The following is a 25,187-nucleotide window of genomic DNA, read 5'->3' as shown; positions in this document are numbered from 1 at the left end:
CAGGCCGCCGTCCACCGTCCCTCCTTTCTTGGTGGGCTTCGGATGGTGGGGCCCGCTGGGATGTTCTAGACCCCCGCCAAGCCGCCTTGCTCCCAGACCCCGTGCGGGGCTGGAGCTGCTCTCGCCCTGGCCGCACTCCAGAATCACCCGGGAGCTTTCACAAACCGCGATGCCCGGGCCCTCCTGGCCCCCGCCCATGACATTCATGAGACGGGGGTGGGCCCAGACACCGGTATTTTGCGAAGTCTTTGGATGTTTCCAGGGTGGGGCCTTGGGTTGGGAGTGAGAACCAGAGTTCAGCCCTCAGCGCTGTGGCCGCGGCCAGCTCTGTGCCTTCAGGTGCACCCACCCGTGATTCCTCAGCCGGTGGTTTCCAAACCCCGAAGATCGGGCATTTTGCATCCAAAGGGGACTGGAGAAAGTGTGCAGCTTGCCCACCCTGCCCGCGAAGCCTGGGGCTGGCTGCTCTCAGAGAGGCCCAGGGAGGCCTGAGGGGCGTTCAGATCAGCCGTGGAAGGCACAGCTCCAGGACTCCCAGAAGCGAGCGTGAGCCGGGCGTCCGCCGTGGGACCACCTGCCCACAGGCGCGCTGCATCTGCTGAGGGCCAGGATGAGGCCAAAATGACCCCCATCCCCCGCCTCTGCCGCTGCCAAAATAAAGGCCTCTTTCTGCCGTTAGGGAATTATCACATGAACACAGCCTGGGCTAATCGTGACCAGGGTACAGCTAATCACAGTGTTGATTATGGAGTCACTATTGATTTTCGCGGAGGCAAACGTTTCTCGCGTTTATAACACCTGTTATCTTTTGACTAATAGAAGTGATGCTGGTGAGCCGAAGTTCATCTCTGGCCGCGGCTCCTTCGCAGCCCAGAGGCGGCACCTCCCCACACAGGCGTGTGAGCACCACACTCTCCTCCCCTACGCACCTTTAAACATTATGACCAGGGCTTCCCCGGTGGCGCAGCGGTTGCGCGTCCGCCTGCCGATGCGGGGGAACCGGGTTCGCGCCCCGGTCCGGGGGCAGAGGGAGGCCCGCGTGTACCGCAAAAAAAAAAAATTAAAAAAAAAAAAAAATTATGACCCAAGGGAGAAGGCCATTCTGGCCATCAAAGTACGTGCCGTTGAATCTAGAATAAAATCGCTTGGATTAATTTTCCTTTGGATCCAGTTAAACTCTCGCAAAGCCTGCTTTTCTTCCCGTGGGTTGCAGGAAAAGACTCCGTGAATTCTGACTGTTCGGACCACACACTAGTATCACAACCCCGCGAACACGTTTCTCAGTAAATCACAGATGTGACGCGAATGTCACGTGGGCCCCGGCGCTCAGCCGTGGCCGTGGGACAGAGGGCATGCAACCCCAATAAGGAACCCGTGCTCCGCGACGGGAGAGGCCGCGGCAGAGGGAGGCCCGCGTACCGCCAAAAAAAAAAAATTAAAAAAAAAAAAAATTATGACCCAAGGGAGAAAGCCATTCTGGCCATCAAAGTACGTGCCGTTGAATCTAGAATAAAATCGCTTGGATTAATTTTCCTTTGGATCCAGTTAAACTCTCGCAAAGCCTGCTTTTCTTCCCGTGGGTTGCAGGAAAAGACTCCGTGAATTCTGACTGTTCGGACCACACACTAGTATCACAACCCCGCGAACACGTTTCTCAGTAAATCACAGATGTGACGCGAATGTCACGTGGGCCCCGGCGCTCAGCCGTGGCCGTGGGACAGAGGGCGTGCAACCAGAATAAGGAAGCAGCCCCTCTCGCCCCCACCAGGCTCTGAGTTGTTATCTCAGTGCTTTTCTCAACTTTAAATGCTGCGAGCAGATGACGGAGAGTTCCCGGCTCCATCCGAAGCTGTACCCCCTTTTCCAAATATTAAGATAAAAGGGCATCCCTTTGGAAAATGTTAAACATAATAGAAAATCCATTGCACCAATCAAGAGATTTGTCTTTCAGGGAAGCTCTCGTGTGAGGGAAAGAGGCAGTAATACATCAGCTTGCTCTGCCCCTCACATAGATAATCAATTTCCCTGAAAGCATCAATAATCAGAGTGGACATTTATTGCCCCTTGGATGGTTTATCTTTGGGGCTGGGGACAGCAGGGCCGTGATGAAGACCAAGTCTGCCAGGGAACACAATTAAATGCTGTGAGGATAAAGGATTTTATATCGTGCACAAAAAAAGCAATCAAATTCATAATTGAACTCCATCGCATGAAATCGGCCAGAAATAAATATCACACCCAAAGCATAGCACTTGAGCCCCGTGTTATACGTCAGGGGACAGCGTTGCTAGCACTGCATTTGTTTATCCCTCTGGAGGCCTGAGCTTGTCCCCCTCTAAGTGACCCAGCCGGCAAGTGGGGCTCTGTCCCCTCCCCTCCCGCACTCGCTCAGGGCTGACACCGCCACCGTTTTCTTCTCTTAGTGGAGAGAAAATATTGTCCTGGTCTGAAGTGGTTTAAACCGGCATCAGAACTGTGTGCTCACCTGGCTGCCCGCTCTCAGCAGGTCCAAGGGGGGCGGTGAGGCAGAGGAGTTACCCTGACGAGTGGGGTAAATGGCGCTTGGGGGTGCACAGGACCAGGGAGCCCCCGCCTCTCCCGGGAGGAGCGTTTGCCCCCTCGTCCTCGGGGCAAGCAGGGGCCGCACTCAAGGTGACCTTGAGCTGGGCCAGCTAGAGCTCTGGGAGGGCCCGTAAAACCCCAGAACTGGCGATTCTCGTCTCTGGGAAATTTGCTCATTTCCCACTGGACGCGGCACCAGGGGGCTCCAGTGGTGGGGACAGGTGGACCCCCTGGGGCTTGGGGCAGAGCCACAGAGCTAAAAGCAGGCGGGCAAAAGGCATCGCCTGCCCACCCGGTGCTGGGTTTCTGGGGGCAGTAGGCGTCGGTTCCAGTTCAGGTCTGTTTGGACTTCACGAGCTTGACTTTCGAAAGAGCCTTGAATATGTTAGCGTTTAAGGTCATATACACTTTGGCAAAACGTGGCTTTTCGTTTGGAAGGGAAAAAAGGCATAAAGGGCATTTTGGACACAAAATAGTGCTTTAAAACAGCATTTTGATGAGTTAAGTATAAATAAATCAGAAACACACGGATTTCATTTCCTTTAAAATACCCGAGGGCTCAAACACTAGCGGGAAAAGTGCCTGGCAACAGCGGTTTGGGATTTTGACAAACCCAAATATTTTGAAGAGGTTTCTGCAGTGTTTGCACCCAGGTCTCCTCGTCTGTCCTGCCTTCCGTGAACAGCCGGCGGACCCGTGCCCACCTGCCTGTGAGGATGGGCAGATAGTCCGTGTGTGCCTGTGCGCGTGTGCGCGTGTGCGCGTGTGCGCGTGTGCGCGCACAAGTGCGTGAGAACAGGCGGCAGAGAATAAAAGCGAGGATGACCAGAAAAGAGATGAGCCTTTCAGACTTAAAGCGTTTGAACTTCATTTTGAGAAGTAATGGAAAAAAAAAAAAAAAAAAAGCCTGAGAATCCTACTTGACGGAGTTGAAAAAAGGCTCTGTCCCTCTAAAACGGGCCCTGGAATGAAGTCAGGGAGGTCTGCTCGCTGCCCTGCCCGAGCATCTGGGTTGCAAGAGCAGGAAATCCAGCTCCGCCCCCAGAAGTGTCGGATCCCGGGACAGAGCTCCTGGGGCAGCCGGGCGCGTGGGCAGGGCAGACTCAGCCACCGGGCCGCACTGCCCCGCCAGGCCCTGCAAGGTGACTGTCGCCTCTGTCAAACGATGGAATTCGGTGCGGGAGGTTTGCCTTTCTCTGCGCTCCAGGGGTGAGGGGCCAGCCAGCCTGGGTCACTGATGCGGCTATGGTCAGGATGGCTCGGCCTGGGGGTGTGGGCGGTGCGGGGAAGCTGGGCAGCTTCAAGGATGCTTTGGTGAAACACCAGCTCCCTCGTTCAGGTGGCTCAGGTGCCGGGAAGGAAGGCAGAGGCCATCTTCCTTCCCGTCCAGAACTCAGGGGTGGTCAGCAGGAAGATGATCCGAGCAGCCCCCGGTTATGAGATTTCCGGCGCGCCTAGTAAATAAATACAAATAAAAGAAGAGCTAGTGGGGCAGTTACTCAGAGCCACAGAGCTTGCTCTGCAGGTTCACAAACTACTAAAGTTTGAGGGGACTTCCCTGGCGGTCCAGTGGTTAAGACTTCGCCTTCCAACACAGGGGGTGTGGGTTCGATCCCTGGTCGGGGAGCTGAGACCCCACATGCCTCGCGACCGAAGAACCGAAACATAAAACAGAAGCAATATTGTAACAAACTCAGTAGAGGCTATAAAAATGGTTTCCATCAAAAAAAAAAAAAATCTTAAAAGAAAATAAATGAAAAAAATGGAGTTTGGGGCTCCCGTGGGGAGTGCAGAAGAGCCCCTGGCCCGTGCACCATGGTCACTTCCAACGCGGGGCCCTCTTGGTGAACCCCCTGCAGCCCGATCACTCAGGCGGGATGAGAGCCCGGTTCTCAAGTCCTGTGTGGCGTGCACACACGCAGCCTGCAGCCTGCAGCTCTTAGCGAGAACATCTGGCCCCTCTGAAACCGGCCTGTTCGCTCAGAGACGCAAACAGAGGAGCTGCCCTCCGGGGCCGGCCCCGACACATCTTTCCCCACTGAGTTCCTCTTGGCGTCCGATTAGAAAAACAACCTAGCAATCAATACTCAAAGTTGGATTTCGAGCTTTTCTGCAAAACTGGGCTTGGAGGGCTTAATAACAAGGTTCCTCACTGCCTGGGCCTCTACGTTTATAATAAAAATAAATATTTCCCCTTCCTCATGTTGAAGGCCATGCCAACAGCAGGGAGGAGCTTGGCTACGAGAGGAAGCAATTGGAGACGCTTAAACACCGCAAGCATAAACCCCCGCGGGTCTTTGGAGGGCCGGGTACCTTAACGGGACCCCAGGGATCAGAACGTCCCGGCTGAGCCCCGACCTCTTCTGTAATTGTACAGTGTAAGCTAATCAGCATCCAGTGCCTTTCCTCTTCAAGAGCAAGGCAGAATAAAGCCTCAAGTTACTAATTACACAAATACAGTGTCTTTTGCTAATTGGGTTGGTTAACGTTAGTTAATAAAGCACTTGAAGGATAGGCATGTGGTATGAAAGAGGCAATTCATACGTCTAATAATAGGCTAATAACTGTCAGTGGTGACTCATCAGCCCCTGTCGCATGTACCCAGCGTCAGACTCTCTTTCCAGGACTTTGGGCGGCTGGGACAAACTAATACCTGCTGCTCGAGCCCACCAGCACCCCACGAGGGCGTGGCCGTGTGTGCTGACCACAGCCCGGTGGAGGTTTGGGGAGTTCATCCTCCAGCGAGAAACGAAGCCCTGTTATTTCTATTATTTATGAAAGAGTCTTCGGTGAAGCGATCGGGAACGGGAACCAGAGTCCTGCGTCCTTGTCCCGAGGCCAGAGGCTTAGCCGTGTTACTCAGTGACCCCGGGCAAGCTCCTTGACCTTCCCAGGCCTCAGTCAGCTCAGCTGGAAAATTGGGTAAAAAGATTGTGGTGTCTCTCAGGCATGAGCTGCTGAGTGGAGGGGCTCAGAGAGCAGACAGCCCAGAGAGCGGGGACATGGCCGTGGCCGGCTCTGCCGTGCCAGCTCACGGCCAGCGCCAGGAGGAAATCAGGACCTGTGGGCCCAGAATCGGACCCCAGGATTGGGGACTCAGGGCCCAGCTCTGGGACCTGACTGGGTGAGACGCAGAGGCCAGATCCCCTTGCTGGCTGTGGAGAGTTTCCTCCAGCGGGCTGCCCGCCCCGGGGCTCTGGGGGCAGGTGCTGGTCTGCGGTTGGCTTTGGGGCTGGCGCGCCGTCCTGGCCCCCCCCCCCACACACAGGCACCCAGGGGTCAGGTTTATTACTTGTCCGGTCCTCTGTTTTGAGACGGGGCCTCCTTGCTGTATCCCAAGTTTTATCGTTTCATACAAGTGAAACTTTTTTCTGATAGAGGAAAACCAGACAAGAACGAATCACCTGCCACGAGGCTGGCCCCCTCAGCTGGCATCACCGATTCCATCCGCAGGGACGTCCCTCTTCTAAAGAGTCCCGAGGGGGGGATCTGTCCAAGTCCAAGGGCCTCTCGCAGGCGCAGAAGCCTGGAGAAGCACAGGGTGTCTAGGGAGGGAAAGCGAACCGACCAGGGCACGCAGATTTGTTTGCTTCGGGTGTGGAATTGGGGAGGAAAACGGCCCAGAAGTCTGCTTCCATCTGCTGGGTGACGCAGCGGAGCCGGGCAGCCTCCACTCAGAGGAATCTGTCTTTTTAAGTTCACGAGTGTGCCGTAATCGAGACCGTTAGACCAAACCAAACAGCCAGAAATGGAGGGCGTGAGGACGCAGGGCTTGCCCAGCCGGACAGGGACCGGGGGCAGGGGCGGGGCCATCCAGGAGGGGCAATGAGGCACCCAACACGGGGGCCCATCTCGCTCTTCGCCCCAAGTGCTGAGAGGCGGAGGCTGGCCCAGCGGTAAAACCACAGGCCCAGCTGAGGCTGTGCACACGTGCAGGTGTGATGCTCGTCTCTGATGAGCTCAGGTTGTCTTTGTCCGGGAGCCACCCACCTCCACGGCGCAGGCCTGCTGAGCTCTGCCGGCGGGACCCCCGCCTCTGGCCCCGTGCCCTCCCCCCTCAGCTGGGCCCCTGCCGGGCGGGGTCTCTGTGTCCCTCCCCCATCTCTCTCTGTCTCTGTCCCCTCCACCCCTCTCTCTCCTTCTGTCTCTCTCTGCCTCTGACTCTTTATCTCCCCCATCTCTGCCTGTCTCTCTCCAGGTGTGGGACACGCTGCCCCCGCCGCCTGCCCCCCACGGGCAGTACTTGCACAGACCTTGTGTGGTTCGCAGCCCGGCAGACCTCAGCTCTCTTCTGAGTCTTTGGAAAAAGCAAATCAATTATGCTGCCGAACAAAATCTCCCGGCTCCAAGAATAGAGTTTTAAAAATCCGTCGATTCCATCCGCAGGGACGTCCCTCTTCTAAAGAGTCCCGAGGGGGGGATCTGTCCAAGTCCAAGGGCCTCTCGCAGGCGCAGAAGCCTGGAGAAGCACAGGGTGTCTAGGGAGGGAAAGCGAACCGACCAGGGCACGCAGATTTGTTTGCTTCGGGTGTGGAATTGGGGAGGAAAACGGCCCAGAAGTCTGCTTCCATCTGCTGGGTGACGCAGCGGAGCCGGGCAGCCTCCACTCAGAGGAATCTGTCTTTTTAAGTTCACGAGTGTGCCGTAATCGAGACCGTTAGACCAAACCAAACAGCCAGAAATGGAGGGCGTGAGGACGCAGGGCTTGCCCAGCCGGACAGGGACCGGGGGCAGGGGCAGGGCCATCCAGGAGGGGCAATGAGGCACCCAACACGGGGGCCCATCTCGCTCTTCGCCCCAAGTGCTGAGAGGCGGAGGCTGGCCCAGCGGTAAAACCACAGGCCCAGCTGAGGCTGTGCACACGTGCAGGTGTGATGCTCGTCTCTGATGAGCTCAGGTTGTCTTTGTCCGGGAGCCACCCACCTCCACGGCGCAGGCCTGCTGAGCTCTGCCGGCGGGACCCCCGCCTCTGGCCCCGTGCCCTCCCCCCTCAGCTGGGCCCCTGCCGGGCGGGGTCTCTGTGTCCCTCCCCCATCTCTCTCTGTCTCTGTCCCCTCCACCCCTCTCTCTCCTTCTGTCTCTCTCTGCCTCTGACTCTTTATCTCCCCCATCTCTGCCTGTCTCTCTCCAGGTGTGGGACACGCTGCCCCCGCCCCCTGCCCCCCACGGGCAGTACTTGCACAGACCTTGTGTGGTTCGCAGCCCGGCAGACCTCAGCTCTCTTCTGAGTCTTTGGAAAAAGCAAATCAATTATGCTGCCGAACAAAATCTCCCGGCTCCAAGAATAGAGTTTTAAAAATCCGTCTCTCCCGGCTCCAAGAATAGAGTTTTAAAAATCCGTCTGGCCCCGAGAATATTTCTGTGAACGCGGTCAAGTTTCCCTGAGGCCATGTTGTCCCAGGCACGGGCTGCATGGACAGTCTTCCCTGGCAGCGCCGACGGCCTGCAGACCAGCTCAGAGCTGTGGGGCAGGACCGGAGAGGCTCCCAGCCCGCGGGGCCCCCAGGCGCCCTCCCGACCCCTCCAGACGGCCCTGGGGACACACACGCCCCTGTGCCCACTCCGCCTCCGGCCCTAATGGGGGTCGGTTTTCGGAGTCCATCCCGCAGGCAGAGGGTGACCTTGTCATGTTAAAGTGACAGGCATGACAGCAAGCACCAGCGTCACCCCACCTCCCCGCCCCCCCGTGGCCCGAGCCTGCAGCCACTCCTGCTACAGGTCTGACGGGAGCCTGTTCCCACGCCACGCTCCTCCAGGGTCTGTGGACTGGGTTCCAGCTGCCCGTCCTTACCTCTGGCAGTTGCAGGAAAACCAGGGAAGGACTGAAGAAGCTCTTGCTTTGCTTTCAGGACTGCAAAGAGGAAGGGAGGCAGCAGGGCTGTGCACGTGTCCTGAGGTTTCTGGCTGCCGGACGCCGGCTCTCAGGAGGGCAGGTGTGATCCAGGCCTCAGATCTCAGACCTCGGGCGGGGGCCGGATGGGAGTGACTTGTGCTCTCTGCGCTGACGTGACCTCTCGCACACTGGTGACTCGTTAGGAAGAGGGGAGGCAGTGTAAAATCACACTCTGTGCAGAAGTCAGGACGGTCAGCAGGTGCTTTTGGTGTCTGTGTGTCATTCTCTGCACTTCTTGGGGTGTCACCGTGGCCCGAGGTGACACGGGCACATGCTTGGGTCCCTCCAGCGTCGTGCTAAAGTGAACTCGGCAGAGGACAGTTTCGGGACCAAGCTCCCTAGCCGAGGTCTCGAGAGCCAGAACGGCCTCCATGACAACCTGCGGCCCATTCCTGATGAGCCGGGGGCTCTCCAGAAGGCGTCGGCGAGGGCGCCCAGGTCCCCCAGTGTCATGAAGATGTGTCCCCCACCCTCACGCTCCGAGTCCCCCAGGCCGGAACCTCAATGAACCAGGGCCTCTCGGCCACCAGACCTGCCCTCCCGGGAAGGGTCTCCCCGTCTGAGGGGTCTCACCGGGATGCTGAGGGGCTCGGGGGGGACCTCCCAATGGGTGTTTGGAGATTTCCTTCATGACAGCTTTGAGCACTTCTTGTTGGAGAACAAACAGGAAAGGAGAGAAAGACAAGGAACGGAGCCGGTCTCAAACTGCTTCCAATTTCACACCATCTCTTCCCGGCAGGAGGCTGCAGCTGAGAATGCGCTCTGGGCGGGGGCCGGGCGGGCGCGGCAGCTGTTCGCGGGATCAGGTGTTCTGGGAACCCGGCTTGCTGGCTGCCCCGTCTCTTGGCCACTGAGCAAAGCTGCCCTGGGACAGGGGAGCCGTCTCTGCCCACCCCATCCTCCGGGCTCACAGAGCGTTCAGGAGGCATCGTGCCTGCATTTCCAAGGACACGAGACCTCCCACCTCCGTCCTCTGGTGACGGTGTCTGCCCTGGGCCGGGGGGGCCCCATGCTGCTTCTGCAGAGAACCAGACAGTAAGCACGGCAGGCTCTTTGTGCCACAAGCGGTCCCTGTTGCATATTCTTATTTTCACAACTCTTCAAACATGTAACGGCCCCCGTGGCTCACAGGCCCACATGGACGCAGGCCCCAGGCTAGATTTGCCCCGCCGACCCTGCCAGAGGCCAAGGTAGCCCTCTTCCCCCCTAGTGTGCTTTCTGGGCACCCTCACTGTAGGCTACGCCCCTTTCCCCCGCCCCAGGAGGGGGTGCCGCGGACAGCGCCAGCCTCCGACGCGTGCGCCCCCCTTTTCTCAGGTGAGCAATTCAAGGCTGCTTAGCGGGGGCACACGGGTACGGAGGGCGGAAGGGCCGGCTCTGGGCCGGGGTTCCCTGTGCTGCCCCGTGCCCCCTCCCGCCCTGCCAAGGCCCCTGAGGAAGGAGGGTCCAGCGGACACCCCACGTCAGCCGGGAAGCCCCGACAGGCGTGCCCAGGGTAGGCGGCCTGAGCCACGGGCCGCCCAAGTCTGGGAAGTCCTCCGAGTTCCCTCATCCCCGGCGTGTCTGACCCTGAGCTGGAGATGCAGAAGCGGGGGCTGGTGGGGGGGGGGGTGCGTGCGGCATGGGGTTTGCTTGGAAATTCGAGGCGGAGTGGGACTGGGTGGCCTGGCCCAGCTCTGCTGGTTCAACCTGCCCCCCAGAGAGCAGATCCGGGCCCTGGGGGCGCCTGGCTGCGTGGCAGTTGCAAGGATGCTCTGAGACTCCAAAGGCTCTGCCCATTTTCCACAGCGGATCAGTGCGGAATTCCTCCACAAAGCTGTTGCTGTGATTGGGCCCCATTAGGAGAGTGTGAGCTCTTGCGGGGCGGCTCCCCACCTCCTACCCGACCCCACGCACGGTGGTCTCGAGTTAGCACGGCAGCTGCGACCAAAGCCCAGGCACTCGGGCTCTGCAGAGCTGGCTCCTCCCCCCAGATTGGAAACATCCTTTGTGGGAGAGAAAGCCGAGCTCCCTTTCTCATCCTTCCCTCCCTCCCGCTCACTGCCCTAACCCCCGACCCGCTGCCCAGATGGAGCCAGATCTGTGGAGGCCGCACAGCCTAATGGCTCGAGCGCGGCCTGGTTGGAATCCCAGCTCGGCCTCTTCCCAGCTGTGTGATGCCGGGTGAGGAGCTCAACCTCTCTGAGCTTAGCCGGCAAATGGGGATGATTAGAGGTTACTGTGCCTTCCGCAGGGCTGACAGTTGGGCTGTTATTACCGTCACTGCTACAGTATTATAATCGGGATTCGAAACAATGTACTTCTGGCTTGGAAGTTTGCGATCCCCAAAGTGAGAGGGTCCTCAAATATTTGCAGAGTGAATACGTGGCATGATTAAAGGGTGAGGATTAGACAAGGCCAGAATTTGATGGGGAAAGGCCTTCTGTCCCCCAGGTCATTGCCCCCATGAGTACAGGGACCACTGGTGGCTGCCTTTTCACACTGTGTCACTTCTCTGTCCCTGGGAAGCACTGCCTGACATCGTTACGGCAGGTGAAATTCAACTCTGTGCTGAAATGTGGGGTGATCACCTCTGACCTGCCCACCTTCAAGTTATTAAAGGTGACCCCATGCCCCAGTAGGAGGGGTGGGAATTCACAGCCCAAGAAGAGCCCAAATCCCAGGGGATTCACGGTGGGCGGGGCGGGGTGGGAGAGGGTCGCCACGTTTCAGGGTCAGCCCAGCCCCACCCGCATCCCAGCCTCGGGTCTCGGAACTTTCCAACTTGCGTCTGTCGAGCAGCCGTTGCTGGAGATCCATGACCCCTTTTTCCTCACTTATGATTATTAAGGATCATCTAACAAACAAGTTATCGATAAGCAGGGTCAAGTTGAAGTACATTAATATGATTCTGTCAATATGCAGGTTATTTCTATAACTAAAAAGGGTTGAGAATAAAAGACAAATGTGCACGTAGAACTGATAATTGACCTGTGATTTATTTTCCCCCTTGGGAGACGCCAAGGTGCAAAGTCACCGGGGCTGCAGGGTCCCCGAGGCAGCTTCTCCAGATGGGCTGTCATCCAGGCGTCCGGGCGAGGCTGGAGTACAGCGCTCTCAGAAGGTCCGGAAGCCAGTCATGCATGGCCCGCAGTGGTCCCAGAAGGACATATTTTCAGGCGTGCGTGGGCAGAGCCACCTCTGGTTTGCGACGGGCGGAGCCCGGTGTTGGTTTAAGCGAACGGGATCGAGCACAGCAGGGAAGCCGCGGGAAGCCTGTCCTGCACGCGCCCGACACTCGCGATGGATGAGCAATGTTCTGGGGCCGCAGAAGGGTCGGCCGCACAGGGACACTGGGCTTTTGGAATGTGAAAGAACGTTCTAGAAAAGCTGGGACTCTCCTGCAGGGTCCGAGGCCTCCCGAGTCCGCACGCTCCTTCCAGCTCTTGGCTTTCTCCTCTTGAACCCAGACCCTCAGGAGGAAGCTCTGGCACCGGATCCAGGAACAAACAGCTGTTTGCTTCTCCTGGTTTCCGGGGGTGCGTGTCCAGCTCCTGGAGCTGGCGATCGCGAGGCCCCTGGACGCACCGGTGGTTCCCGAAGGCTGAAAGTTATGGCTGTCACGAGCCATTGACTGGATGTGTGCCACACGTCACCCGGCTCTTCCTCCGGGGACATCGATCTTCCAGAAGCAGGAGGAAGAAGCTGTCCCCTGAGGCCAGGTGGGACACGGAACACGCACCCCCTCAGGACAAGGGCCCGCGGAGGCCGACCTGGGCTCGGGCCTCGGCTCACTGCCTGGCAGAGGGGGATTCTGGAGCCCGTGGCTCGGCTGCTGACACAAGCGTGGACCCAGCGCCCTCCTCCTGCCGGCGCCTGCCCGGTCGGCGTCCCAACCTGAGCTCCCTCGTGACCCGGCCCACCAGCCCGTTCTCTGTGTCCAGAGCTCAGCTGGACACGAGCCCCCAGGTAGGAGCTCTGGGAACGAGCTCCCGCTGGGGCCAGGACAAGAGGGCAGGGGCTCCTAGGCCGGGTCAGGGCTGGACCCAGGCCACGTCATTCAGAAAGTGGTGACAGAAAGGGCTGAGCAGTGTCTGTGGGGTTGGGCTCTGGGACCCGAGCTGCCCAGCGTGTGAGGAACCTGTACGTGGTCTAGGGGAGAATTCAGAGCCTTGCTGGAACGGCTCGGCCAGAGGTTGGGTGTCCTGAGCTGGGGGACCTGCACTCTCTTCTCTCTTGAAAGGGATAGTTTTGGGGGGCAGTCCTGGGGGAGCAGGAGTCCTTGCAAACAACCCCCTCCCCCCCAGAACAACTGCCGCCCCCAGGGAAGGTGGTCGGCCCAAGCCCTGCCCCAAGTGCGCCCATGTCCCCGTGGCATCAGACACAGGGGACGAGGCAAGGTCACAGTGGTGGCAGGCCAAGGGGGCCACGTGTCACAGCCCTGGGGGCCCGGGTGGGCTGCTGCCCAGGCCAGGAGCTGGCGGGAGGGACAGGTGGGACCCCCGTCCAGATGGCTCTGAGGGGCCGGTGATTCCGAGTGAAAGACCACGGACTTGCCGGCTGCCGGGGGAGTGTTCGTGGTGAGGTCGGCTCAGCTGCTGGGCTCTTACAAGGTGGCTTGTGGGTTGGAAGGAAGCTGGGGAGCCTGGGGCTGGTGGCACTGCCCGTATTTCTTTGGGCTCTTTATCAGCAAGACGGTTGCAGCGGGAACCCTGCTCTGTCAGATGCCTGGGTGACCAGGGGTCAGAGACCAGGCAGGTCCACACCTGGGCTGCCTTCAGTCTTTCCTTGGCAAAGGGGCTGCACAGCCCCGCCCCTGCCCCGCGGGCCCCCTACTCTCCATCCCTGTGGGTGGACATCTGTGTCCACCCTCGCCAACCGTGCACATGTGGGAAGGTTACTCTACCTCTCTGAGCTCCTTCCTCATCTGTAAAGAGGGTGACGGCAGCTCTCCCTCAGAGGCTTGTTCTCAGTTCTAGTGCCTGACGTGAGCCCACCGTGGCGCCCGGCCCGGCCGGCCCTCTGTTCCCTGCTATCTCGCTGGTGTCCCTTCGGGCGGCCTCTGACAGGTCCCCCAGCTGATGGTGGGGAGCCGGGGCCCTGCGGCCTGAGCTCTGGGCCCACTCCCCCCGGAGCCCACCGTGGCGTCTCAGCAGGCGGGTGAGCAGGGAAGACCCGAGGACAGCCACCACTTAGCATCCAGGGCTTACACGAGGCCTCCCTTCCCTGCCCGCATCCTGCAGACCCTCCTTCCTCTCCCGCCCGCCCCCCCCCGCCCCGCCCCTGGCCCCCAACCATCCGCCTGGCCAGCACCGGCATCCATATTCACCCTCGGAGGCAAATTTGAAACCCCGCCTGGCACTTGAGGACGCCCAAGGCAGCGGGGCCCTCAGGGCCTCCCTGAACCTGGCGGCCCCTTCCCGTCCTCTGGGCCAGCTCATCTGCCCACCTCTGCCCCTACCTTCTGGGGGGGCTCCCTGTTCACGTCGGCATTGTTGGAGAAGCGGGTGGGCTTCAGCCGTTGCCTCTTCCGCAAAGCAGCTGACGCTGGAATCAACGCGCTTTCAAGATTTCTTTAAATGTCTCCAAGGCACCTTCCATGGGGCAGGGCAGACCGAAGGTGCCCAATGGGTGCTTCTGGAAGGAGGCTGTGAAGGGGACCTAGGACAGACTAGACCATCAACCTGGGGGACTCGGAGGGCGTGGTTCGTGCACTCACTCAGTCGTCTGTCCTGCAGGAGGGGAGGTATAGGCACCCGGCAGCCCCGGGCAGGGCAGGGTGTCCAGCAGAGGGGCGCGTGCCCACGGCCGGGAGCTGCCAGCAAACAGAGTGTTCTCAGCACATCTGACAGCGGGCAGACCGTGCCCAGAGAGCTGGGGCCACGCAGGGAAGTGTGGGCCAGGAAAAGCCGTCCGCCCCTCGTTAGCTCGTGCTAATGAGGCCCTGAAACACTCCACAGAGGTCAAGAGACATAGAGGCCCCCACTCCGGGGTGGAGGTCGTGGGGGGGATCCGGGAGAATTGGGGTGAGTCTACATAAAGCCCTTGCGGGGGGCCCAGGTTTTTTTGTTGGCCAACAGAAAAAGTAGGGAAGGTGGGACTTGGCTGTCACTCAAGCAGGGCTGGTTTCTCCTGTCCCACCCCGGGGAGGGGCCGCTCCCAGTACCCCGACTTCAGGGTCCCAAGCGGGAGGCTTGGGAAATGCCTTTGGGGAGGGGAGGGCGGAGATGCCGGGCTGGGAATGTAAACAGCATGCGGAGACCTAGATGCGTTTCGGGCCGGGCCCTCTGAAGGAGCCTGGGTCCTTTTTCGTGCCATACTTGACTGTGTAAATATTTTTCTTAGGAGTAAAGAGAGAGTCTCCATTCATTGGGTAAGATCTCACTTGAAAGAACTGAGAAGTATCTGTTTAGGCATAAAAGTGAAAAACAGTGTCCAAGGCGCCTTTCAAAAAAATCATTTCTGTAGCTCAAACACGGCTAAGCTGAGGTTTTTTTTTTTTTTTTAATGCAAAAAATAAATAAATGTGACCCACTCCCAGTTGAGAGCTCAAGACTTTGTGTCAACACCGTTGGAGCCTTTGCTCGGGAGCCAGAGCGGGCTGGCCAGTGACTAACCGCCCTGACGGCTCCTGGGGGCGCAGCCAGCGGGACCCCACCCAGGCCACACGGCCGGCCTGGCCGGGGTTCAGGTGCGAGTCCGTCGGAAGGGTCGGTGGCGTGTGGCCCCTTTCCACCGGACGCACCACCCAGTGGCCGCCCCCCCGCCCCCCCCCCCCCGCCGTTCCTCCAGAATCAGGAGGCCGGGGCTTGGACGCAGCCTCCAGCACCCAGCAGCTCTTTGACCTTTGCCCTGTCGCTGCAACTCCTGCGCCTGCAGCTCCTACCTGTAAAGCCGGTATAACGATGGCTCTCACCCAGATGGGGCAGCCGTGAGAAGGACGGGGGATCCGCCTTTGGGGGCCTGGACAGCACCCGCCGCCCCCGCTGTCCTCCTGTCACCACGCTGGGGCTGTGCCCATCACCGGTCACTGCGGCATTTCTACCAGGGGAAGTGGCTGTCATGGTAGGACTTTGATTTGGTCAGAAAACTCAGCATGAGAATTGTTCTTTAAAAAGCCTGTCTTCCCAGGAAGGGAGGATGCACCCGTGAGGCCTTGGGCGTTCTTTGCAGGAATTAAGATGAGCTCGCGACAGGGGGATTCGATGAGTTCTGAGCGGCAGCGCGTTGGGTGCATTGGAGGGCACCGCTTCGTTGGGCCTGAAACCCTCCTCAGAGGGCAGGCGCTGCAGAGTCCAAAGCAGCTGACCACGGGGCTGGGGAGGCGGCGCCAGCCCCCGTCTTGACCTGCCTGCTCAGACTGGGTCCCCCAGTTTCCCGGAGGGCTGCAGCGTGAGGCTCAGAGCCAGGACGGGTGGGACGGGGTCCCCCATCAAACCTAAGCCCAGCCCTGTCTCCTGGGACAGTCCTGAGCAGTGACCTGCGCAGACGGCCCCGGCCCGGCCCGTGGAGGCTTCTTCAAGGGGAGGGGCCTTGGAATCAGCTTGTAGCCACTTCTAGGCGCAGACACACCTACCTCTTTGGGTGGAAAAGGCGACTTCAGCAGTGGACAGAGAGGAACAGGTTAGAGAGGGGCCTGGGCTCCAAGGCCAAGAGGAAGAGGTCGGTAAACGAGAGCGTTTGCTGACCTCTTGGACCACAGGCCAGACTTGGGCAGGGGGTGGGGAATTCATTCACTTCTCTCTGGTTTTGGAAGCCGCGAGGTCGGGGCTCTGTCTGGGTTTCCTCCTGTAGGTATGTTTTCAGATCCTTTAATAACAGACTGTTTTGAAGGGAGAGAAGCCTTCTGGGATCCGTTTGTGACACCAAGCAGAAAGCCTAGCCCCCTCGGGGGACACGCCAGAACTCCGGAGCTGTGAGCGTATGGATGTCTGTGTGTGTGTCTCCTCTGCGCTGACTTTTTGGAGAACAGAGGCTATTTATTTTAAGAGTCAAAAAAGATGCTTTGAGCAACCCCACTTAGCTCAATCCTGGCACCGAGACCCTCGAGAGAAGCAAACGCTCCAGGTCAAACCTCACTTTTTTGGCTAAACTGCTGAATCAAAACACACCTAATACTTCTGCCGGTGCGGAGACGGGCTTGAGAGCAGAGCCCAGCCGGCCGGCCAGCGGCGTGTGTGCCGAGGGCTCAACAAGCAAAATAAAGAGGTTTTTCAGCAAAGTGGCGGCCTTGGCGGGGAGGAGGCCGGAGCACAGGCTCCAGGAGGGGTGCGCGGGGTGGGTTTGCACCCGAGGTCGGCAGTGGGTGAAGAGCAGAGGTTATGCGGGCACACCTACCAAGGAGGGCCGTTACAGCGGGGTGGGCATGGAGAAGCTGCCGGAACGGGGCGGTCCTGGAACCCACGCCCCGTCAGGAGGATGCTTCTTTCTCCAGAGTCGTTGGCAGAGGGTTAGGCTTCCTCTGGACGGGGTTGTCGGCCAGGTTGGGCTTAATGGCCCCCGCTCTCCCTGCATCACTGGATTGGGTGGGGCTCCGTTCTGCTCACCTGTGGTCCTGCAGCTCAACTGCCCACACCCCAGGCCTGTCCAAGGGGAGCCCAGGGGCAGGCTCCGAGGGGCATCGGAGAGACCTCCGTCTGCCTGGTCCCACCCGGCCCCGCCCGGTTCTGTGCCGCGCTTGGTGTGTTGTGCTGGCGTCTTGACCTTCAAGGAAGGTGCGGTTTGAACGTCTGCCTCTCTACCCCCAACCAGAGCTTTGCCGCCAGCGCGGGCCCGCAGGCCGTGGGCAGGTGCAGCCCTGAAGGCTCTCTGGTCTCCCAAGGGTGGCTTCTCCAGGTGCCCCCAAATCGATGGCGAGCCTGGCCCGTAACCAAGTGCACGGCCCGCACGGGCACGTGATGAGCTGGGCCCGGCTGAGAAGGCCAGCTTGTCACCTTCCTCAGGACAGTCGCCTGGTGGTCAGCACGCTCGCCGGGCTTCGTGACACCTGGGAGGGTCCCTGAGGCCCCTTCTCTGGGAAGAGTCACAGCAGCAGGGTGATGAGAAGTGGCCTCGCTGGGCCGTGAGGCTCCAGTTCCTCGACGGCGGGCGTTGGGTAGGGGCCTCCTTCGTCCTTCATGAGGGGACAGGACCCAGGAAGGGGAGTCGTTCGGACGGGTGCGCCCCTTCCGTGGTTTTGTCCCAGGCCCTGGAGGCTGCGTGGCTTAGAAAAATGAATACACATTCTTTTCTCCCTCTGGTTCAAGCCGCCCTTTCGTAAGGGTCAAGTTGGTGAATCACAGGACTCGGGGCCAGCGCTCCCACCCCCAGTCCTGCGTGATGCTGACAAAGCTCTCCGGTCCAGGTGCAGGCCCGGGCAGCCCGCGGCCGGAGAGCGGTCCATGTCCCTCCCCGGGGAGCGCGCTCCCTTCCTGGACACCAGGGCTTTCCTGGGATCCAAGCAGTCAGCCTCTCTCTCCTCCTGTCCCGGCGTTGACCGAGCCTCCAGCCAGCCCTCTAGGCTCTGGCCTTGGGAGTGAAAAGCAGACAGACAAGAGGGAAGCTACACAAGCCCGTCTGCTGGCAGAGCTCAGCCCCCAGGTCTCCCCCGGGGCCTGTCCAGCCCGGGCCAGCGGGGACAGGGTAACTGGTGACCCGGTCTCTAGCTGGCTCTCCTGAGGAGACCTCCCCGGTGTCTCCGTGTCCTCCTCTTCTGTCTCATTCTCTGTTTTCACTCCTAGTTGCAGTCCAAACCACAATTTCAGAATCTATTAAAAGAAACATAAAATCCCCAATTGCTTAGAATTCTCAACATTTAAAAATATGACTTATTGTTATTACAGCTGAGCCTGGGCAAATCCGCCAGCGTGTTGGAACGCAGCATCTTGGTCCTCTGACCTGGCCTGCGTGGGCACCAGCGGACACTCTCTTCCATGCTTGTCATTTGAAAAGGCGGTAGTGTCGTTTTAAGGGGAGGGGAAATAAAACCCCCGGATTTGACCCCATTTCTCTTATTATTTTCCAAATACTAGTTTCCCTCTTCGTTCCTATTCTTATGGAAATGACCTTACAAGTTTATGTATGTGTCTGTGCAGGGTACTTGCGATCCAGAAGGGAAAATCCCATTGATGCAGCTAATTGGTCAGTTTGCTTAGCTTAGAAAGGGCTCTGGGACCCGTCGCTGAAATGCCACCCCTCTGGAGTGGAACTTGGCGGTTAAAGGAGACGCCAGCCAGGCAAAATGCCGCAGCTCCTCAGAGCCGAGCCAAGGGAAGCTCCAAGCCAAAGCTGTCGAGTGGAAGAAAGACCCAGAGCGGCTGGCACTTTCTCTCCCCGCTGTCCCAAGCCTGTGTCCCATGGGCGGGGGGGGGGGGGGGGGCTTCCTGGCGCTGCCACCGCCCACAGCTGGGGCAGGAGCTCACCCCCGGCAACAAGGAGGGAGCCTGTGACACACTTCAAGCATCTCGGTGCCCCCGTGGGACTGTTCCTACTCATACGCGCGGCGGGCAGTAAGGACCCTCCGTGTGAGTCTGTACCCAGTCACCACAGGACCAGGCTGAGCTCCACAGGGCGGCTCCACCCCAACAAATCCCTGTGCCAGAAACGGGGAGACACTGTCGGAACAGAGGGTCCCGGTTCCCCTTCTTGTCTTGAAGAAGCCACCCGCCTCACCCGTATCACTTCAGAGCACGCTCGCTCTGCTTGCACGATGTATAACCCACCGCAGCTTGAGGACCGCGTTTTGTTGGAAACTAACAACCCCTTTCCAAATTGTTTTGCAGCAAATGCTGACGGACGCAGAGGTGTCGTCCCAGGAGGGCTGCATCCAAAAGGTAGGAGAGCCGGTCTGCGCCTTCTCCCCTCCCGTCCAGCGTACACCCGAGTACGAGGTTATTTGCGGTCAAGCGTGTGCGCAGATTCCCGAGCGATGAGGACGGATGCTTGTTTTCACTGTGTAGCAGTAGGGGCTCACCTCGCGGAACCGTCCTAGTCCCGGAGAACCGAGACAAGCCCCGAACCTGTGGGAAGGCTTCAGGCCAGGCTGACGTGTGGAAATTAAATAAATGCAGGTCGTGTTTATTTAGCTATCCCCACTGGATACTCACGGGAAAAGAATAGCGAGAGAAAAAACACACAATTGGCTGCAGATTCAACAAAGCCTTTTGCAGCACTCAGCCCCCGAAGAGGGCTCAGGCATGGCATTGAATAAGCAAACCACCAAGCGAAAGAAAGTGTCAACGTGGGCATCGTCCCCTGGTGATGGGTAACAGCCGGCTGACAAACATTAGTTCCAGAAGGTTCAGAGAGTGAACTAGGCCCAGAAACATCCACACGGCCCCAGAGGAAAGCCGGCATCCCCAGGCAGGCAGGTCCCTGCGTGCGCGCGCGGCACGTTAGACAGACAGCAGAGGGAGACGGGATGCAGAAATCACCTCCAAAACCCAGAAGCCACTCATCAGATGGAGTTCAACGTCCATAGAATTCGGGCCATCCATACACATGCACAGACACACACACAGACACGCATGTGCACTCACAGAGACACACGTGCACACACGTGGCGCGCGCGCACACACACACACACACACACGGTAGCTGATGCGGTATTTGGGTTTTCCAGTAGGATTACTACAGCCTTCTCTCTCCTGGCATCTTGGCTTCAAAGCGCCACCCAGACAAAGCAGAGAGAGTCTGTCTTCTCCTGGTACCCCGACCGCGTCAGAGAGCACAGCATGGGCGGCTGGGGCGCTGAGTCAGCCAGGGGCTAGCCAGCTCCCATCAAGGGCTGTTTCCTTAATGTCAGAATCACGGAGCTGTGCTCACGGGGTGCTGTCACCTCTTCTGGGAGGGTCCAACGCCACCGCTTGAGCGTGCATTCCCGTCATCATGAAAATTCCTTTCTGGGTCTGGAAGTGAAAAGGAAGCAATTTGCTGGTTCTGCCAGCAAATTGTAACTTTCTCCCCGTGTCTGGCTGGCTGGTTAGAGCCGAGGCCTCTGGGGGGAGCCGCCGTCTGGGGGCGCCGATCTGTAAGGGATGGGGGCCTGCCCTTCTCGCCAGGGTCAACCCCGGAGATATTGATTTTGGAGAAAACTGTGCAATGGGGGACGTTGTCTGACCCTGCGGTGACCTCGTGAAGGGGTGACCTCTGGCAGCGGTGACCTTCTGGCCTCGTCTGTCTCCATAACCGTGGTCTGTGTCTGGCCCCGGGGGGACCCTTTTGTCTGAGCAGAGCCGGGGCAAGGTGTCCTCTCCCCGTCCCGCTGCCCGGGGCCTGAGGCCTCTCTGCCTTGAAGCGCATCTGAGGGCTCCGAAGTAAATCCCAAGAGCAACCCTTCCCCCTTCCTGCCTCCGGGAATGAACTCATATTTTCTTAAAGGATAAGGTGGCGAGAGCAGCTGAAGCAGCTTTCCCACATTTCAGAGAATTGTGGTACTTCCACTTCCCTCGAGCAGGGACTGCAGTCAGCTTGTCTCTTAACTTCTAGAGAGAACGTGGAACAGTCATCTTTTCCGCGAAGAAGCGGCTGACGGGCTGACATCCTCCGGGCCGGAGGTTAGAGGTGGGAAGGCCTGGGGACGAGGTTCAAGGCAGAAGGTCGAAAGGTCGGGTCTAATGTTAAGGTCGAGAGGAGGCAAAGGATGCCTTTGAACTGGCACATCCTCTGTTTCCTGAGGCAGGGCCATCTCCTGTTTGGCCTTTCCTCTTACAAACGGTGGGGCGGTCGGGCCTTGGCTACCGTGGTCCAGACGTCCTTCCAAGAGCCACTCACGGGGTGGGCGCAGGTGCCGTCGGACCAGGGACCCAGGTCACGTTGGTGGATGATCGAAAACTAAGCCTGGTGTCTGGAGCCATCTGGTCACTTCCCAGGGAGGGAGGGAGGGGGGGAGGGGCTGGGAGAGACTCGGGTGCAAAGGCAGCCGGGGTCCCGCTGCGGGGCCGGAGGACTGTCAGCGCAGCGTTCCCTTGACCTTCTTCCCAAATAGAAGGTGCAGGCTACCAGCAGGTGTGTCACTTACAGCTGTGGAGACACATATATGCTTATTACGTAAGAGGACCACACATGCCTCAGGGTGCTTTTTAAGGACTAATTTAGCGAATGCCTTGGTAATGGGACGTAGACCCCATCTATCAGTCCCGTGGTTTAGGATTTTCATGTTTGGCTGAACAGGGCTCTCCCCCTCCAAAGACACGCACGTCTGGGGGCCTTAAGAGACACTGGGGCCACGTTGGAGGCTGTGCAGCCTTGGGTTGGTCAGCTGACATCTCTGAGCATCACTTATTCCCTCTTTAGGATTAACTGAATCATACTTCTTGCTCTTTATTGGCGTGCATTGGTGAAATGTAACTAAGGCTAATTAATTCAATCAGTGGCTGGACACAAGAGATGCAGAAACAGTGATGTTTTGTAGGAAGCGGTGGTCATAAATTCTCAGTATTAAAGAACCAGGTTGCTGAAGGGTCTGTGGAATCCACCTGTCAAGAGTTTACAGGGGACAGAATCCAGGCCCAGCGAGGCTAGCGGCCCCTACTTCTGCGGTGGAGGCGGGATTCGAACCCAGGGTCTGCGGCGCAGGGCGGGGCTCGCGTTGGAGTGACAGGGACCGCAGCCTGTGAGCCTGCACCCGGCTTGGCCCCGCCCCTGAGAACCCTCCATCCCCCTCCACCCAACTCTCCTGTGCCCCTCCTTACCGTCCCCTCCATCCCCACACCCGGTGGTCCCGGCATCCTACGTCCCTGGCCCTCTGTCCCCCAGTCTCCCCTGGGTCCCCCGGCAGTGCCACGCATCCGTCTTCATCCCTCCCCACCTCACCCGCCCACCCCCGTCTCTGCATTCCCGCATCGTCTCTGCATTCCCGCATCCTCCTGCCGGTGTGCGCAGTGCAGCCCAGAGCTTTCGTGCTCCGTGCTGGTGCCCTGGCTGCCCCTCGCTGGCCCAGGTGTGCGCTTGGGCTGCGCACGCACTTCCCCCCAAAAGTCAGTCACTTTGGCCGCGGGTCGGGCTGGTCGCCTTTTCTAGCCTCTGGCTGGGACCTCGGGGACTGCTCGCTGCCGCCCGGCTCTCTTTAGTCTCTGTTTACTTAGAGGGAAAGCCCGGGGCTCCTGGAGAGCAAACATCTGCGGGAGATAATCTAGCGAGTTGTCCATCCATCACTCGGGTCGCCCGGCTCCCTGGAGAGCCCGCCAGAGCCCGTAATAAAAAGGCCGGGCAAAGAGGCTTTGGGGACGAATAAAGAGCCGTGTTAAGGGCCCGCTGAAAATGGATGGAAGACATTATTAAGACTCAATGGCCGTCTTATCAAAATCCAATAGGATAGACATTTGGCAAAAGGCTTAAATTTATTCTTTGACTTTCTGGAGGGCTCGAATTTATCCGTTAACAAGAGTGTGGTCCACCCGGGGAGATGGTATCAGCTAGAAGAATTTTGATTCAATCTCTCTGGTGATATGAAAGGGGGAAACACCAGGCCCCCAACAGCCGTCCCATTGTCTCGCTTTATCTTGTTTTCTTTGACCGTCTTGAAAAGGAAGGACGTGTTAATACAGTACAACCGGGAGAAAATGAAGAGGGAAGTGACCTTTTTCTTTTTCTCTTTTTATTTTTTCTTCTCTCCCCGACTTCTCTGCCACGCTGCCTCCGCCCCTCCAAAATAAATAAATGAATCAGGAATTCGCATCACTGGGGCTGGGACCAGACTGGGAAAGGTGCGTCTTCAGAAGCGTCCCAGATTGTGGCCACCCCAGCCAGCGCTCCGGGCCAGGGCTGGGGAGCCCGAGGTTTTGAAGGAGAGTCAAAAATAAGCTGAGCTAATAAAGCCCTACTGCTGGAGAGGGACCATGATGGGCCCATAAATCTCTCTCTGTTATTCCGTGCAAAATGCTACAGGTCATCAAAGCCATCCGATATAGCCCAACCTGGCACTGTCCAAAGAGGGTGATTGATTGATAATTATGATAATTCGTGAAATGATTATTTGGATGTGAGGACCTCGGCCTGTCCCACTGGGCTGTTATACGTGCATGTTTTATACAGCCTGGCCCCGGCGAAATGCCTCCGGTAGGTAATGGGCGCCCCAGGGCTCCCGGCTCCTTCCCCAGGGACCTGAAGGCCAATAAAGGATGACCGGGAGCCAGGAAACCCTGGAAGGCGGGAGTGGAGATGGACAGGCAGCTGCTAAGTGTCTTTTGTGCAGCAATTAGTTGAGAAGATCACGCGCCCCAGGTCTCGGCGAGGCTGCGACCAGGCTGTGCCTTGGGGGTTCCGGGCCAGGCATTTGCGATCAGTGTGGCTTCATGTGGTTTATTTCCTTTGCATTGTTTTTCCCCTGGAGGAAGCAGAGGTATTTTCCAGGTGGCTGGAGGGTGAGGACCGCTGGTGGGGAAGGAAGGAGCGTGGCTGGAACAAGAGATGGGGAGGTGCTCCGGCCCCGAGGCCCCAGGACTAGGGCCAGTGAGCACACGTCGCGGTCAGCCGGTCTCACTGGGACCAGAGCAAGCTTGATTGTCCCCGTTATGCTTTGCCTGTGCCAGCGAGGTTCGTTTCAGAAATCCTTTTCTTTTCCTCTTCACCCCCCAGCCAGCAACGCTCAGTAGCCACCCAGGTGCTATAATTCAATTGCAGTTTACCTACAACGTGCTTGATTCCTGAAAAAAAATCACAGCAGAGTCCCAAGCCCTAAGAGGCCTGGGCTCACAATTAATAATTTGCATGTGGGATCGGTTATGTCTTTATGAAATCAAAGTGTGCTTATAGCTGCCACGGAGACAGCTCCAAGTTGATTTTGATAATCTCGGGCTGGATAGACTTGCTTGGTTCCGGTAAGCCCCGGACAAAGGCTGGACAGTGGCTGAAAGCCCTTCGGAGACATGCTTCCCTTTCCTTTGTTCGGGGTTGCTGATAAAAGAACCAGGAGTCCATTAATTCAGTGAATGAACATATAGTAAAGTCAGTCCCCTCTTGAGAACAATAATGTTGAGGTCAGCTTCGGTTGCCATGGAAACTAAGTACTCCTAAGAAGTTTGCATCCTTGATTTTGCTGAATCAAAGGCTGCCGAGTGGAGAAGTGTAATGGGGCCAAGACGCAGAAAGTCGGAAAGCCCCGCCTCCGCCGGTCCCCTTCCCGCAGCAGCTCTGGGCTGGTGGCCTTGGGGACCCTCGGCCGCTGGAGACCAGCCCCGCAGCGTCTAACTCTTTCCCCTCCCCCTGCTCCTCCCAGAGGACTCATTTTTTCACAACTGTAGACGCTTATCTGAAGAGGCCCTTAGGCGTGACCCTGGTGGCTCGGGTGCCAGCAGAAAATCCAGCCTGAGGGAGGGGCCGCAGCCTGGAAGCCCTGGCCGCCTCGCCTCCACCTCAGCCGTCCCGGGTGGACTCTGCCCTCTCGCCACCTCGCAGCACCTGAACTTGCCCTCTGGGGGGCCGTGGCGCTGTGGCCCCCTCCCAGGCAGATAAGGGTGATTAATGGGCCAACAGCAGTAGGGTGGCGAGGGCAAGTCGCAGGCAGCTCCAGACTGGATTTGCATTTTGTTCCCCCAGCAACTGAGCTGAGTTTACCACCCCCAGCCCAACCTAAGGGCCCCTGAAGTCAGCCTAAACCATCAGATTAAGCTGGGGAGAGATGCAGGTAATTAATTTCCTCCACAGTAATTTATTACCTGCTGCAGACCTGCCAGTCTGAAGAAGGCCTCGTCTTAGCTGGACGGGGTGGGGCAGGGGCTCAGAGCAGGCAGAGCCGGGTCACGTGGTTCAGACGGACCCACCCAACCCTGAGAAC

At 58.5% G+C, this 25,187-nt stretch overlaps 1 protein-coding gene across 1 annotated transcript in view; it reads left to right on the top strand.

Annotated features, from left to right (window-relative positions):
- The window catches only part of PRDM16 (PR/SET domain 16), a 339,449-nt gene that overhangs the window by 142,157 nt on the left and 172,105 nt on the right, over positions 1-25,187 (top strand). Inside the window, exon 3 of the mRNA XM_028487992.2 lies at positions 19,195-19,245. Coding sequence (XP_028343793.1) covers positions 19,195-19,245 — 51 coding nt within the window. The remainder of the gene's footprint in view (positions 1-19,194; positions 19,246-25,187) is intronic.

The sequence above is a fragment of the Physeter macrocephalus genome, chromosome 3 (genome assembly GCF_002837175.3).
Source record: "Physeter macrocephalus isolate SW-GA chromosome 3, ASM283717v5, whole genome shotgun sequence".
Lineage (NCBI taxonomy): Eukaryota > Metazoa > Chordata > Mammalia > Artiodactyla > Physeteridae > Physeter > Physeter macrocephalus.
This window is presented reverse-complemented; position numbering and strand designations above follow the sequence as displayed.